The sequence below is a fragment of the Cynara cardunculus genome (assembly GCF_001531365.2).
Source record: "Cynara cardunculus var. scolymus isolate 2C chromosome LG 11, CcrdV1, whole genome shotgun sequence".
Taxonomy (NCBI): Eukaryota; Viridiplantae; Streptophyta; class Magnoliopsida; order Asterales; family Asteraceae; genus Cynara; species Cynara cardunculus.
Genome location: NC_037538.1, coordinates 15,370,060 through 15,384,680, shown reverse-complemented (window position 1 = coordinate 15,384,680; position 14,621 = coordinate 15,370,060). Strand labels below are relative to the sequence as shown.

Below are 14,621 nucleotides of genomic sequence, written 5' to 3'. Positions count from 1 at the left end.
AGATCGATCCGATCCCATCCAATCATCCATTGGATTGAAAGGTAAATATTTTAAAAAAGTTTATACATTGCTGATGTAACACCATATGGTACACTAACAGAAAAGGTTTAAAAGTTTCATGCACTAGAATGCCTCTAGTTTTACATTAGAAGCCAGCCACATTGACAAGTAGGTTAAAATTTCGACCGAAACCAAAAAGTGATGGCGGTAGCATATAACCACTCAAAACAGGATGTCGTCTATCCGCCAACACCATATTTCAGAGCCCGAAATCCACAGACAAATGATATAACAAAATTTCAAGCAGGTCTTCGTTACCACAATCAGCTAGACTTGACAAAGTGCTGTGACAACAACTTGGCAATCTCCAAGAACCCAACTTGCTCCTTCCCATTAAATATCGTCTTCAATTTGGCATCGCATAGGATCTCCTTCTTGTTCAATGGGTTCTGCACAGTTCACAGATATATATTAATGTAATGTGTGTGTGTGTGTATATATATATATATATATGTCATATATGTCAATCTACAATAGAGCTTATGGACAGTTCTACAAGAGGACTAAATCAGCAAAATCAACTGGGAATGAGGGATATATAATCACAATGATTAACCTTTTGAAATGCTACAAACAAAACCATCAATCTTGTAAAAGTGCAAAGAACACTACTTTGCAATATTGGGTGATCTTGGGCAAAAGTGTCTACAATGTCATGTTTGCATTTTATATCCACAGATTCATCCAAAATACCCCATGTGTATGAATTCTTGTGCTTTTGTTTTTGCATTCCACGATAAAGATGGTACGCTTGATGACAACCAAGAACAATGGTTGGAAAAATTTATAGAACTACAACACCATGAAGGGGTTGCACTTAAGTTTATATACTTTGAAGATATCATGAGAGTTAAAAGAGCTATGAAATCCTCATTAACCAAGGGAATCGATAGTAAAAAAAACTTCCTGTTAGAATGAAAATGATCCTGTTCATGCATACTAGACATAAACCTTGGCTGCACATCCGAAAGAAGCATAAGAAGGCATGCTGTTTTTGAGATTATAAGCATTTAATCTGGAAAATTATTTATTTCTCCGAATCCACATTATTTGAAGCCAAAAAATGTTCAGAAGTTATTTCAGAGAGCTTGATGAAGTCATGAGTTGATATAACCAAGATAAATTGTTAATATAACAAACATATACACCACTGACCGCATCATTATCTATAAAAACCAAACCAAACCAAACCAAACCAAGTATATCCCTCCTTAAGGTGGCGTCAGGTTAGGGTAAGATGTAGGCAGACCTGTTCTCTACCTCAAATAGTAGAGTGGATGTTTTCATGACGACCCCTGGCTTGTGAAAAGTGTGTCAAATATGAGGATTGTTTGAGAAAAGATCAAGCTTCCTGGGCACAAAAACTTTTGCATTGAAAACTTCACTAAAATGGAGTCACGATGATAATTTAGACAGAGACATTGACTATTTGTGTAATTTATTGTACGATATATTTTCCCTTTGGTGTTGGAAAAAATGAAATATTGAAAAGCTGTCCACTCTTTACGAAGCTTTTCAAGTTTTAGTTGTTCGAATTATCTTACACTGTATACATGCATACATTCATGAACATAAAAATACAATTTCAGTATCGTATTATTCTCTTGTAATAGCATCCAGTAGCATTCATGTAAAACCAAGTCCATCGGTTATTTATATAAGAACAATGAAAATACATTCTGGTCTATATGAGATTGTAAATCCCACAGCTACCAAATGCGAAGAAAAATGCCATATGAACTAGCAACGACTTGTTAAGAAAATAAGATGGGAAAAGTGTGGCTGATGATAAGTGCATAATGTGTTCACTAGAACTTGCATCTACTTCCTCAACGAACGCCTATTATTTCAAAGAATCAACTTCTAATTTGTCTACACAAAGAAACATCACTAAAGAAACAATGGTTCAATTATCATAACAAAAAGATCACAGCCCCTGTAAGGGTATGGGCCAAAGAACTGGCAAGTGACTCGAGGACTTTAGGGCCAAAGGACTGGCAAGTGACTCGAGGACTTTAGGGCCAAAGAACTGGAAAGTGACTCGAGGACTTTAGTGCCAAAGAGACACTTTGAGCACCAGGGGTTGCGACCACAGGCCTTCGAAAAGAAACAAATATTCAGGAAATTTTGGGATCTATAACACAAAAAGGAAATATATGCAACTCTGGCTTCTTTTGTAAGAAGGCTTGAATCACAGAGATCAAAATTTCTACGATCTTTAAATTGATGATCGGGTCAGTAGAACCCTTCCTTGGCAGCCATAGCAAACTACTAAACAACAGAAAGCAGGGTCACATAAACACGAAAATCAGGTAGAAACCAAAAACAATATCAAGTTTCTAGGCATTCAATCAGACAGTGTACATATTTTATAGGAACATGAAATAAAATGATAAAACTGGAATCACGTTTATGAATCACCTGGAGGTTATTGTGCTTGATGTATTCCCAAACTTTCTTCACAGCGTCGGTTCGAGAGACTTCCGTGACGCCGAGGAACTCTCCCAGAGATTGTGACACAGGTACCACTTTTAGAATACCGGCAGGGCGGCCCCGCTTGGGTGCGGTGGCAGTGGCTGCGACGGTGGCGGAGCTGTTGGCGGCTGCCATCAAAACTCTATAACCTTGACCCAAAGCCCGAATCGACCACGCCATTTTTGCGCGTTTACTTCTCAGAATTCCTCGATTTTCGCAAAAACACTCCTGTAGAAAAACCCTAGAAGTCGATGAAAATGGAGGGAAGCCAGTAGTAATGCGTTTGAGCTAATGCTTATTTTTCCCTTTCTCCCCTGATTAATGTTAAAATTGCAAATACACCCCTTGAACAAGCCCTCATATTCATCAAGGAACTCTATAGACTCTATTTAAGGAGTCTTTGTTGAGCAAAACAAAAAAATTAAAAGGCTTTTGAGCTCTCTATCTTTGTGTATTTTATATATTTCTTCGTAATTGACAAGTGATATCAGAGTAGAATAAGTATTGAAACTATATAGATGGGGGTTGTTGGGGGCAGGCAGTAGGGGCGGAGCTAGACTAGGGCATCGGATGGTAGCTGTGACGACTACAATGGTAGGATGGTGGTTAGTAGTGGGTTGGAGTAGGGTAAGGTGGGGCGGGGGGGGGACAAGACAGTTGGGTAGGTAGCAGGGTGGTAGTTGTGACGATGGTAGTGGTGGGATAGTGGTCGGATGGCTGGGCCTAGGAGTGGGTGGATATGACGACAACAATAGCCACATGTTGTTTAGTGGTGGGTTGGGGTAGGGTGGGGTGCGGGGTGAGTGGCGGTTATGAAGGCGACAATAGGGGTGTGGGGGTGGGGGGTCTTAGGGGTAGGGCGGCAGGACGAGGCGGTGGGGATGGGTGGCAGGGTGGTAGCAGTCATGACGACGGTGGTGGCATAGTGAGCGGGTATGACGACGACAATAGTGACATGGTAGTGAATGGTGGGTTGAGGTAGGGGTGAGTGGCAGTTGTAACGGCGACAATAATGGTATGATGGTAGGGGTTAGGTTAGGGGCGTGACAGTAACGGTAGTAGCATGGTCGTAGTAGCGATGTCCAGTGAGAGATCAGGGGATGGGTGGGTGTGATGACAAAGTAGTGGCATGGTGATTATGGTGGGTGGATGGGGGCGATAGTAGTGGCATGGTGGTGGTGGGGGGTTAGGGATTGGGTATGATGAACAATAGTAGCATGGTCGTGGTGGGTGGTGATGGAATTTAATTCTTTCCATTATGACTAGGGATGATTAATTCATTAATTTGTGGAATTTACATGGAATTCGAAGGATTCCATCCATTTCAAGATATAAACCAAACAAAGGAATTGGAATTTCGTCAAAGGAATTTGTCATTCTAATTTCATCAAATTCTTTCGAATTCCGCAAACCAAATGACCCCTAGGGTCAAAGGATATAGATTATTTGATCCCAAGACAAAGAAAATAGTCGTAAGTAAGGATGTTGTATTTGAATAACAATGTTCTTGGGAACAACATCCTTGGGAATGGGTGTCAAATTATAAGGTACAAATAAAAACGACTTTAATATGGAAAGATGATGAATATCGTGAGAGTGAAGAAGGAATAGAGTTTGAAGAGAATGATGGCGGGATATATAGTTATATGGAGTTTGATAGTGGAGAAGAAACAGCGAGGAAATGACAGGCACCAAGGGCCTGGTAATTTGTGTCGATTTCAGAAACCATAAAAAAATATTTGGTTCAAACTCGAATAATAAATAAATTATGTAAAGGAAATGGTGTCATCTTAGAACAAATATTAAAGGTAGCATAATTTGGCTCGCCACAACTTGCTTAAGACAACCAAAACGCCCTAATTAAATCCCACACCACCTCTAACGTAACCGTCTCACAACCATATGTTAAAAAGGAAAATTGCAGTATCTTAGAGACAGGTGGATGGTGTTCTAATTCAAACTGTAACGACCCCACAACCAATCATACGAAAGAAAAATCGACAGGTTGATGATGCCCAAATTCTAATGCACGAGTCCCACCAACGTTCACAAGGAAGGAAAACCATGGTATCCAAGACAAGAGACAGACAGGCAGATGGTGTCCAGATTCGAACAGTATTAATCCCACGAACATTCAATGAGGGAGAAAAAACCAATGTCCCAAAAGCGGGTGCGTGATGTACAGATTTGAACATGAGACCTCACGGATTCCACCTCCTTACCTGCTATCGCTAGGACAATTCAGTTGGGACTTTACAGATTTTTTGGAAAAAAAACAAGAAATATAATGACAAATTTGACTCATGTGAAGCATTCCAAACCTTGGCCCCTCTTTCCCTTTCTTTCCATCTCCCAAAGGAACTTAAATCAACACAAAAATGTCTAAACAACAGTATACAATGTGGTTTACTACAGGTCTCAATGCTGCATGACAGTATCAATCCGTACGTCTACGGTGACGGTGGTGGTGGTGGTGATGCCGGCGGTGGCGATGATGTTCGTGCCTTCGTTGCCGATCAGAGTCTGAACCCTCGGATCCATCATGCCGCCTATGTCCGCCGCCTCTGCTCCTCTTACGCCTATCGACCTCTGAATCTTCCGATGAACTTGAATCGGACTTTATTTGTTTCTTTTTCTTTTTATGTTGACTTTTACTCTTCTTTGACCTCCTTCCTGCATCATCAGAGCAGGAATTGTCTTTAATGGTTGGAGGTGATTGTCCTTTGTGTTTTCTCTTACTACTGGACTTCTTTTGCTTGCTTGTAGAGAAGTTGGCTAGCAGATTAGGGATAACCTCCTCGCCAAGAAACCCTACACATAGGAGACAACACGATCTTATGCAACGTACAATTGTCTTCAGAAATTATACAATATATGGATTAAGCGGCGAAAAGTGATCCCGATACCAGCGCATAGAAATGTTCATCGGTTGAAATGCAATGGATTTAGATGGAACCATCCGATCCAGTCATCCATTGGATGTTAAGAGTTTGCGAACCGATTCAATCTGGATCAGGTCGGTTCCATCCATTGGATACTACTATCGGTTATCCATTAAATCAGATCGGCTCCATCCAATATTTTGATCCATAACTTTCCAACCAATTAATCCACCATAGAACCAATTATTCATATATTTTCCTAATTTCCTTATAAATAATTCATGCAAATATCAAATAGAAACAATATTGTAAAATATTATTAATTATATATGTTTGATAATTGGATGGTAATTGGTTTGGGTTTGTTCGATTTTATTGGATTTCGGACCACCATCCAAGAACTGACTGATCCAATTTGGATGTTGAAATTTTGGACCCGATCCAATTATGGTTGGTCGGGATCGGATGACTGTCTGCACACGTTCTCCTCACTTTCACGAGTTATGGTGCTTATGGATATAGGTATTTGTACCTTGCATTTTTGCAAAGTGGCAGTTTCCCTCACTCGAGCCTATGACATTAGTCATCGAGGAGGATCATCATTTTTCTTTTATTTAATTTCCAGGACAAAAGAATGTGAGGATCACCTCACAAGTTACTAGTTTCTCAGATTAGGGAACGTGACAAAAAACGATGCAAATACCGCATAAACACATCGTTAAGGAATATTCCTAACCATCAGGCTATCAAATTGAACTCTATGGACTCGATATTACTAGCCATCCTTCCTTATTTGCTTCAGGTTAAAGGCAGATCCCAACCTCCCGAGGTCAAGGGTTCAAGTCTCACCAAAGGTGCGGAGCGTGTGTGAGCTTTGCCATATATGATTATTATATATACTTCAAAAAGAAGTAACGAATGTACAACTAGATGGGTACACTTACACTAGGATCTTATGGCCTTGGTAATAAATAAACAAACAAAATACAAAGAGTAGGAAAGACAATATGATGGGATTATGTCTCTATCGTATCTTATTTTATTTAATCTAGAATTTATTATTATCTGGTGCTACTTGTGTATGTGCGATTCTTTTTTAAATTAGCATACCTCCATATTCATCGAATATGTCTTCTGCAACAATCTGCTGGTTTGGATCATCTGGTCTGAACCCGCCACGAGGTGGACTCATCCCAGGCTTTTGTTTCAACTCCCACTTAAGAGGCTGCAAAATGAAATAACATCTCAGAAGCAACACTACAGTAATTTACAGTGATTAACCTGCAAACTTAAAAAAAAATTAGTTTCATGATATTATGTGTCAAGAGTGAGAAATGGTGCACCAACGATCCTTAGGTATGCAGGGGTCAAACGGAAGTGTCTGTAAGCAGCATTTCCCTAATTTTTTTGCAAAATAGGCATTTTTCTAGTAATCATGCAAAAAGATAAAAGAAAAATAAACCAAAATACCATGCAAAACAATGGCGAATATTTGGTAAGATGATACTCTCTCTGTCCCGAATAAGTGTCTATATTACTATTTTAGTTTGTCCCAAGAATAAGTGTCCACTTTCAAAAGTAAGTGTCCAATTCACAATTCTACCTTTAATAGTGAGATGGAGGAATTCATTACTCCCTCTATTATTAAGGGTAAAACTGTCATTTAATAATTTGAAGTGCAATAATTACACATTTCTAAAACTGTGGGGCTTTTCATTGTAGACATTTATTTTGGGACGGAGGGAGTATATGACCAAGGAGAAAAAGTGATGGTTAATGGTTATATGCAGCATTTAAAACCTGTAGGAAGTAAAAATCATTCCTTTATTCATGGAAAAGGAGAAGCAAATGGTGAATTTTACGGAACTCGGGCAAATGGTGAATGTTTACAGAAGGCAAATGGTGAATGTTTATGGAACTCAGCAAATGGTTGAATGTTTAAGGAACTCAGGCAAATGGTGAATGTTTACGGAACTCAGGCAAATGGTGAATGTTTACAGAACTCAGCAAATGGTGAATGTTTACGGAACTCAATCAGAGAAACAATCATAAAGAATGGACAAAACTAAATGAAAGATGCAGATTGATCCAAATTTTTACGGAAAACTCAGGCACATGACATGAATGAATACAATAAAAAACAGTTACATGAAGCCATATGTGTATGCATCAACTTGATGAGTTAAGAAAGCTTAGCAGACCACAATCGCCAAAGCCTACATACAGACTCTTATGACAAGCTCAATCTTCTTCAATGTGAGCAAGATGCATACTCTAACTAAAAAAAGATTCTAGTTAGATTACAAGATGCAAGCAATATCTAAGTTTGTTTAAAACATTTGAGGCCTATTGGAGGATACAAGAACAACATAATGTACATTCCAACTCAAATAAGTTACTCCCTCCGTCCCAAAATAAATGTCCACGATGAAAATGGCACACAGTTTTTATTATACTTTTTAATCAACTAAATGACAATTTTACTCTTAATATAATAGAGAGGGTAATGAATTTCTCCATCAAGGGTAGAATTGGAAAGTATGCACTTACTTTGGTACAAACTAAAATAGCAATGTGGACACTTATTTTGGGACGGAAGGAGGATACTTTAGTGGTCTATAATATGCATTCACCAGCTTCAGAAGGTGCAAGGCCACATGCCTGAACAACAAAAATTGTCCCTTGAAGCAATTCAAGTATTGACCCCAAGCTTCAGACAATCAACTAAGCACATTCAAGGTATAATATCAAAGTTCATACAAGAACGGTTTTGTTTTGCATAAAGAGTGGAACAACTACCAAGTGTCTCCTATTTCCACGCTGGCAACTACCTCTCATCAAGTTATTTATTTTGGTAGCTATTGCATGCACAACTCAAGTGAAGGTTGGAATGAAGGATGAATACTGAAAGTATGACCCCCAAGTAAAGTCATCAACTGAATGGAACCCAGAATCAGATCTTCATTTTTTTCCTCGCACCATATAAATGGGACCCACACTCCCACACTACACATATGTTAAATGGTGAAAACAGATATGACCTACTTACTCTCACTTAAAACAACAAAACATAATCATGTGCTATCTTCATTGGCATTAGCTTACATCCGACATCATTCTGCTGCAGAGGTTCAAAGTGGCTCAAAAGTTGCCCTAGATTTGACTCATAGCACACTGACCAGTGACCAGAAATAATAATCAATTTGACTATATTTCCGTTAATATTTACTAGTATGTCACTAAGTTTAACAATGCTTTCTGCAGACTTAATTAACCAGTGAAATAAGTCGCATTTGCATAACATGGCTACTACAACAACACTTTGTCATAGTTACCATATAGATTCTTGTGCTACATAAATAACATTCAGCTATATCTTAAATTGCATTAAACAATCCAAACTACCAAACAGTTTGTATTTGTAATCACCTCAGATGAATCAGTTTGAGCTATGATAGCCGTTAAGGGATCGTCTCTTTTCAACCGACTCTCTTCATTAGGCATTATAGCATCCTTCAATGGACATTCACGATCACCACTTTGGTGGCCATAGGCCCCGCATCTGACACACTTTACGTTCCGTATTTCAATGCCAAATGGCTTTGCCCTTCCAGCAACACCAGTCTCTAGCCTGAAACAACGTTACCAGTTGAATTATACAACCTTCAATACTATAGCCATATAAAAGTATTCCTGTATAAGATGAAAACAAAGATAATACAACACATGCAGGCACTGCTTCCACAATAATCAAGCAGTGGATTTAATTAATACTAGGTGGGTTATGCTAACAACTTCTCATGTGTAAGCATTAAACCCAGAAAAATAGATAGTGTTGCAACAATCTGATACACAGTTTATGTATTTGGTGCGCACAACACGTATTGCCTACATGACACTTGGAAGAAGGTTCAGCTATTGCTATATTAAGCTAGTGTACACACTCATGCCTCGTAGTAAGCAAAAAACAAACAGGAAAAGAAATATTCCCTCTAAATCACCCATGTGATAATACAAGTCAACTGTCAAGATCTTTTTATTACTAACCTGTGACCAAATCCTCTCATATTCTTTTCCAGAAAGAAAGGAGCCAAATGAACTTTAACCATCGTGTACTCACCCATATCAGTTTTAGTAAGCCTTCACCTTTTGCATGAATTATTTTGGGCTACAGGGCATATCGTCCAAATGTCCAATTTTGTATCTTTATAATGTTTGATAACCGTGATTTTTATAAATTAAACTATATCTAGTTTCAACATTAGATGATTAGAACACACTCATATATCATTTCAGAACATCAATAATTAAACACATAGAAACATGCGATGATTTTCTCATATATTGTCTAGGAACACCAACAATGAAGCACACAGAAGAATTGAATTAGAAAATGCCACATAAAAAAAGCTAAAAACAACTGAACTTCGAACCAAGGAAATAACTCCACACCAAAACAATATTAGAAGAAATACACACAACCAAGAACATTAAGGGGTCCACATCCACGCACACATATAAGACCAACTGACACCTCACAGAGCATCCACCCAGCAAAGGGTTGTAAAGTTCTCCAAAGGTTTTTCCATTTCCTTGTATCTTCTAGTGTAAACTATTCTAAAATAATCTTGATATTTGTAAGGAGGTGGATATTTTGTAAGATGAACCTAGGAAGCTCCTAGGCTCTAGAATACTTGTTCTAGGATGTTCTTAGATACGGAGATCCCTGTAAATAGATGGAGTCTCCCTCATTAGTAAATCATCAAAGAAAATAATTCTATAATAAATACAAAGTAGGTACGTGCCTTTCAAGGTTCTTGTGTTCATTCTTCCATCCAAATCCCTTCTCCAGTATTTCAGGCTATCTAGAACTTCTAATGCGCCTTGGTGCCAGAATTGCATGGGTGGTTAAGGCCTAAACAATAACCCTATGACATTAAGGTACATATATCTTACCAGTAATTGTGTTCTAGAATTTGGTTTAGATGCAAGAAATGGTGATCTAGTGAGTTGCTAACTTTAAGAAATAGACAACCAAAAAAAGTAATGCATAAAATCACCAATAAGTCACTTCGGCAAATAAGGTTCCAATACCCAAATCAAAACACCATGATATGAAAGATTTTTGAGAGAATGGAATGAATCAAGTTCCATTGCTTGTGCGAAAATTTGGTTATCATTGGTGTTTATTTTGATAGGGGTGTCGAAAGTCTTCAATAGATTAGCTACTCAATTCCTTTATCAAATGAATAAGCACTTTGAAGCCTCTCTTGGGCCTGCTAGCGAGCAATTTTAATTCCCATGGCATTAGTTTGTAATGACTAAAGATCCAAACCTACCTCAGAAAGTATAATTATAACACACGTCACTATTCTCGATCATCACTTTTTAAAAGAAACCTCCAATAACTCATAAAAAAGCAACATCTCTCGCCTCCAACTCACCTACATACTCTCTCTCATACACATACAGCCACAGGCATAGCTCTGGATTCCCACAAGCTTCTTCACATACTCCTATATAACACCACTTAGTCACTTCCCTCACCTAACACTACACATGTTGTATTTCCATTTGTTGCATCAGAGCATACAAGTATAAAAGACGTCATAAATATATAAAGTAACATATATATCCTCAATGAAACATCAAAACTATGCTATAATCAAACAGTAACTGGTAATCTGGTACTACAATGTAAGCACTTCCCATAACATCCTCTCTCAAATCAGTTCACATAAAGCAGAGCCTATATGGTAAACCACAACAGGAACCTAATACAACTGAAACAAAACATTATCGTGGAAAAGCAGGAAATGGACCTTGGGGCATTTTTAAGGGCTTCAAATTGTTCTTCTGTTGGTAACACACGGCCAAAAACATCTTTAGGCCTCGGCTTCCTCTTTTCCTCATTGGGGGGCATAGGATTTTGCAACCTGCAACAGAGGCATAACCATAACTGATTTGGCATTACAAAATCAAAGCAATACATCCAGTAATCATTTAACGTAACCATAATCAATTACATATGAGCTTCCCCTGCCTCCACTGAGTGTGAACCCTCTGAGGGTTCCAGAGCTTTCTTCTCCTCAGCAATCTCTGCAGCTTTGGCACTTTCGGGATTATAACCAGGGGGTCGGACATACATGAAACTAACAGCTTTCATCATCTCCATCTTCAAATTTACATGTCAAATAAAGATCAAGTCAAACAGACAAATCTAACATGAAATTTCAAATCACTTTCACACATACACCAAAACAAAAATTCCACATCAACCAAGATCTTTCCATCCTTGACAAAAGAGAGAGCCGTTTCTCTTTAAATCTTCAAGAATAAAAAATTATACTCAAATAAGTGGAAAATAACACGACGTTGAGTTAACACTTCCAGACCCAGTATATCCATTCTATTAATCTCGAATTAGTAGTGTAATTGGAAATATAAAAATGTAAACTTGTACTCCCTCCATTCCAAAGAAAACAAACGTTTAACTTTTTAGGCAAGTACACAATCTTCAAATGCAAACTGATATGAGTTTGAGATAAAATACAACACCAACATTCTATGATTTCTGTTGCTTGTAAGTTGTAATACAATCTGATTTGTAATCACATTTTTCTACAAAAAAATCGATCATAAATTTCAATTTTAAAGTTAAACATCAACTTCTCTGACCTTTACAGTTAGAATATACCTCCTTATTATGTAACCAAGCAAATCACAAATTTCACTCTTTTGAACATAAGAAAGATGTTAAACACTAATTTATCCTTATTACAAGCAGCAGAAAATCAAACCAATCATATTAATAAGATCTAAGCTCCCAATTAGTCTTAAACAATGAAAAACACAAAAGAAAGCACATGCAAAAACCTCACTTTTTCCTTCTCTTTCTTAGAAACAAGCGCAGCTTGGCGAAAAAACTCCTGTTCCTGAGCATACTGCATTACAAATTTAAAAGGTTACACATTAGGGATAAAAGACAAATGGAGAATTGGGGAAATTGACCAAACAATCAATGAGTTAATGAATTAACCTACCTCACGTGAAACTTCTTCGGCACGACGTTCTTGTTGGGCGTGAGTCTGTTCGGCAATCCACTTGCGGCGTTGGTTAGGGTAGGAGAGCGGATGCCATGGTTTTTGATTAAGGTAAGAGTGAGACCAAGCAGTTCCAGCCTTGGTTTTGTAATCAACTTCTCCATCGGCATTTTTGTCAGAGAATCGCTTGCTTAACCTTGGTCCTCTTTCATCATCATCCATGGTGATCTTCTCGTTCTTAGATGGGTTTTTTTTTTTTTGTTACTGATCGAATGAAAAAGTTGCAGCGGGGACAACTTCCAATGTTTTTCTCAAGATTTTGGCCACATCTGATGCCGATCTTGACCCGACCCGAATGAAACCCGTGTGTGTTTTTATAGTAAATTACAAGCTTCGTCCCTATGGTTTGTGAAAGATTGTTATTTTCGTCCCTATGGTTTGTGAAAGATTGCTATTTTCGTCCCTGTTGTTTTAAAATTATCTTTTTTATCCTTATGGTTTGTAATTTATTTTTGTTTTCGTCCAAGAGATTAAACTGGTTAAAAGTCCTTCATGAATTTAGGGGTATTTTAGTCTTTATATTTTTTTGGTATTTTAGTCTTTTTGATTTAATAAAATTATATATTTTTTTATTAAAAAACTAAACCATAGCCTATAGGGACGAAAACCATAGTTTACTCTTTTTTTTATAAATGTGATAGCCCGGGTCAGTTTGCTAACACTTCAACTAAGTTTATGAGACGCTAAAGTTAAGAGTGAGGCAAAAAGATATAAAATCCAACAAATGTTGTTAATCGACTGAACCAAACCAGTATTGTTCAGTCCGACCAGTTTTGTTAATTTGACTGATTTGGTATGAAAACTTTTGTAAGGAAATTTATCGGGTTTGCCGATATTTTACTATCTAAATTGGTTGTAACGATGCAAACCCACAACATTCTAATAACATGAAATCCACCTAAAATTGTCTCAAAAGTCCCAATGGTAAGTATAGTTTAACAACTGCTGAAATTATTACAGATGTCTTTAACGCATTATAATAAAAACTCGATTTCATAAGAAAATCTAATAACCATTTCAACTTCAAATCTTGGGTCTCGGAGTTTGCTTTGCCCTCGCTACGTCCTCCTACCTAAAAGTGATCTAGAATGCATTGTTCTGAAATAGAGAGGGTTAGACCTAAGAGGTCTAGTAAAACATTAATTTAAAAACATAATGATTTTAAATGTATGATCAAAGAATCATGCAGATTTGTGAAATACCACATTGTAACACCCGGATTTTATGGGTACAACATTTTGAGATTGACGTTCTTTTATGGGTTTTTGGAGGTCTTTTAGTGAGTGGAATGCATTGTGCCATGAAAAAAGTTGGTGCATGTGAGTTCTGGTAGAGAAAGGGGTGTACCGGGAGCCAACAGAAGGTTGGGCCACTTGTCTTGCCGGCAAGTTGCGCAACTTTCTGTTCTGAAATTTTGTGGTTTTTGTACACGTGTGACTATCCTCACGACTTAGGCCACGGGAAAGGTCGTAGGAAGCTTCTGAAACATCTTTTAAACCCGATTTTTAGGGTCTTTCACCCATTTATTCCACCATCTTCCCTCCCCTCTCTCCCTTGGCAATTTTGGATCTTTGGAGACGTTTTTGAGCAAATGAAAAGCAGAACCTTGGAGATTGAAGATCTATGATGGGAGGCTTCAAGATCTGACGAGGTAGTGCATGGGTATTTTGAGCTCTATTTTGGGGGGTTTTATGAATCCAAAAATCTTGTTCATATTTGGTTTAATTGTAGCCATGGAATGTGACCTTAAGAAATTATTGGGAGGATTTACTTGTGGATTCAAGTCTTCACCTTTTGAAAGCTAAGGATGGGTCTGGAATCTAAGTTTAACATAACCTAGTAAGGTGAGTTCAAGTTGCTTTGTGAAAACTTTGTACATGCCAAAAATGTATATTCTAGAGTCTTAAAGTGCTTTTATGATTTATCAAATCTTGTATTTACTTGATAAAATTGCATCTTTTGCATGTTTGGTTTAATGAATCTTAATAAATACATACATTTAGGATCTTTGGATATTTTGATGATAAATCATAAATCATAAACTTCATGGGATTTGATGATTTATTTTTCATATGATGATTATTTGACGTTAATGCATTTT

The 14,621-nt window shown here is 37.6% G+C and overlaps 2 protein-coding genes across 3 annotated transcripts; both read right to left on the bottom strand.

Moving 5' to 3' along the window:
- Positions 1–47: 47 nt before the first annotated feature.
- On the bottom strand, positions 48–2,776 carry LOC112521887 (upstream activation factor subunit UAF30-like). The gene is made up of 2 exons (XM_025130886.1): positions 2,482–2,776; positions 48–449 (listed from the first exon to the last, which is right to left on the bottom strand). Exons 1-2 carry the CDS (start codon positions 2,713–2,715, stop codon positions 324–326), a joined length of 360 nt encoding a protein of 119 aa, XP_024986654.1. The 5' UTR covers positions 2,716–2,776; the 3' UTR covers positions 48–323.
- A 1,526-nt stretch (positions 2,777–4,302) lies between these two features.
- On the bottom strand, positions 4,303–12,719 carry LOC112520639 (uncharacterized zinc finger CCHC domain-containing protein At4g19190). 2 transcript variants are annotated; one of them, XR_003070060.1, is made up of 8 exons: positions 12,461–12,719; positions 12,299–12,361; positions 11,444–11,592; positions 11,240–11,353; positions 8,847–9,048; positions 6,528–6,642; positions 4,857–5,346; positions 4,303–4,757 (listed from the first exon to the last, which is right to left on the bottom strand). XR_003070060.1 is itself a non-coding variant. In XM_025129048.1 (7 exons), exons 1-7 carry the CDS (start codon positions 12,680–12,682, stop codon positions 4,973–4,975), a joined length of 1,239 nt encoding a protein of 412 aa, XP_024984816.1. In that variant the 5' UTR covers positions 12,683–12,719; the 3' UTR covers positions 4,847–4,972. The 2 variants fall into 2 exon arrangements, 1 of the variants encoding a protein (XP_024984816.1); XM_025129048.1 differs by lacking the exon at positions 4,303–4,757 and having other exon boundaries at positions 4,847–5,346.
- Positions 12,720–14,621: the final 1,902 nt, after the last annotated feature.

Excerpts from the sequence above, each read along its gene's own strand:
- LOC112520639 (XM_025129048.1), bottom strand. The coding sequence starts at position 12,682 with ATGGATGATGATGAAAGAGGACCAAGGTTAAGCAAGCGATTCTCTGAC. Across the intron at positions 12,362-12,460 it reads CCGAAGAAGTTTCACGTGAG|TATGCTCAGGAACAGGAGTT; the intron begins GTAGGTTAATTC and ends TTTGTAATGCAG. Across the intron at positions 5,347-6,527 it reads CATATTCGATGAATATGGAG|GGTTTCTTGGCGAGGAGGTT; the intron begins GTATGCTAATTT and ends TCCTATGTGTAG.
- LOC112521887 (XM_025130886.1), bottom strand. The coding sequence starts at position 2,715 with ATGGCGTGGTCGATTCGGGCTTTGGGTCAAGGTTATAGAGTTTTGATG. Across the intron at positions 450-2,481 it reads TCAAGCACAATAACCTCCAG|AACCCATTGAACAAGAAGGA; the intron begins GTGATTCATAAA and ends TGAACTGTGCAG.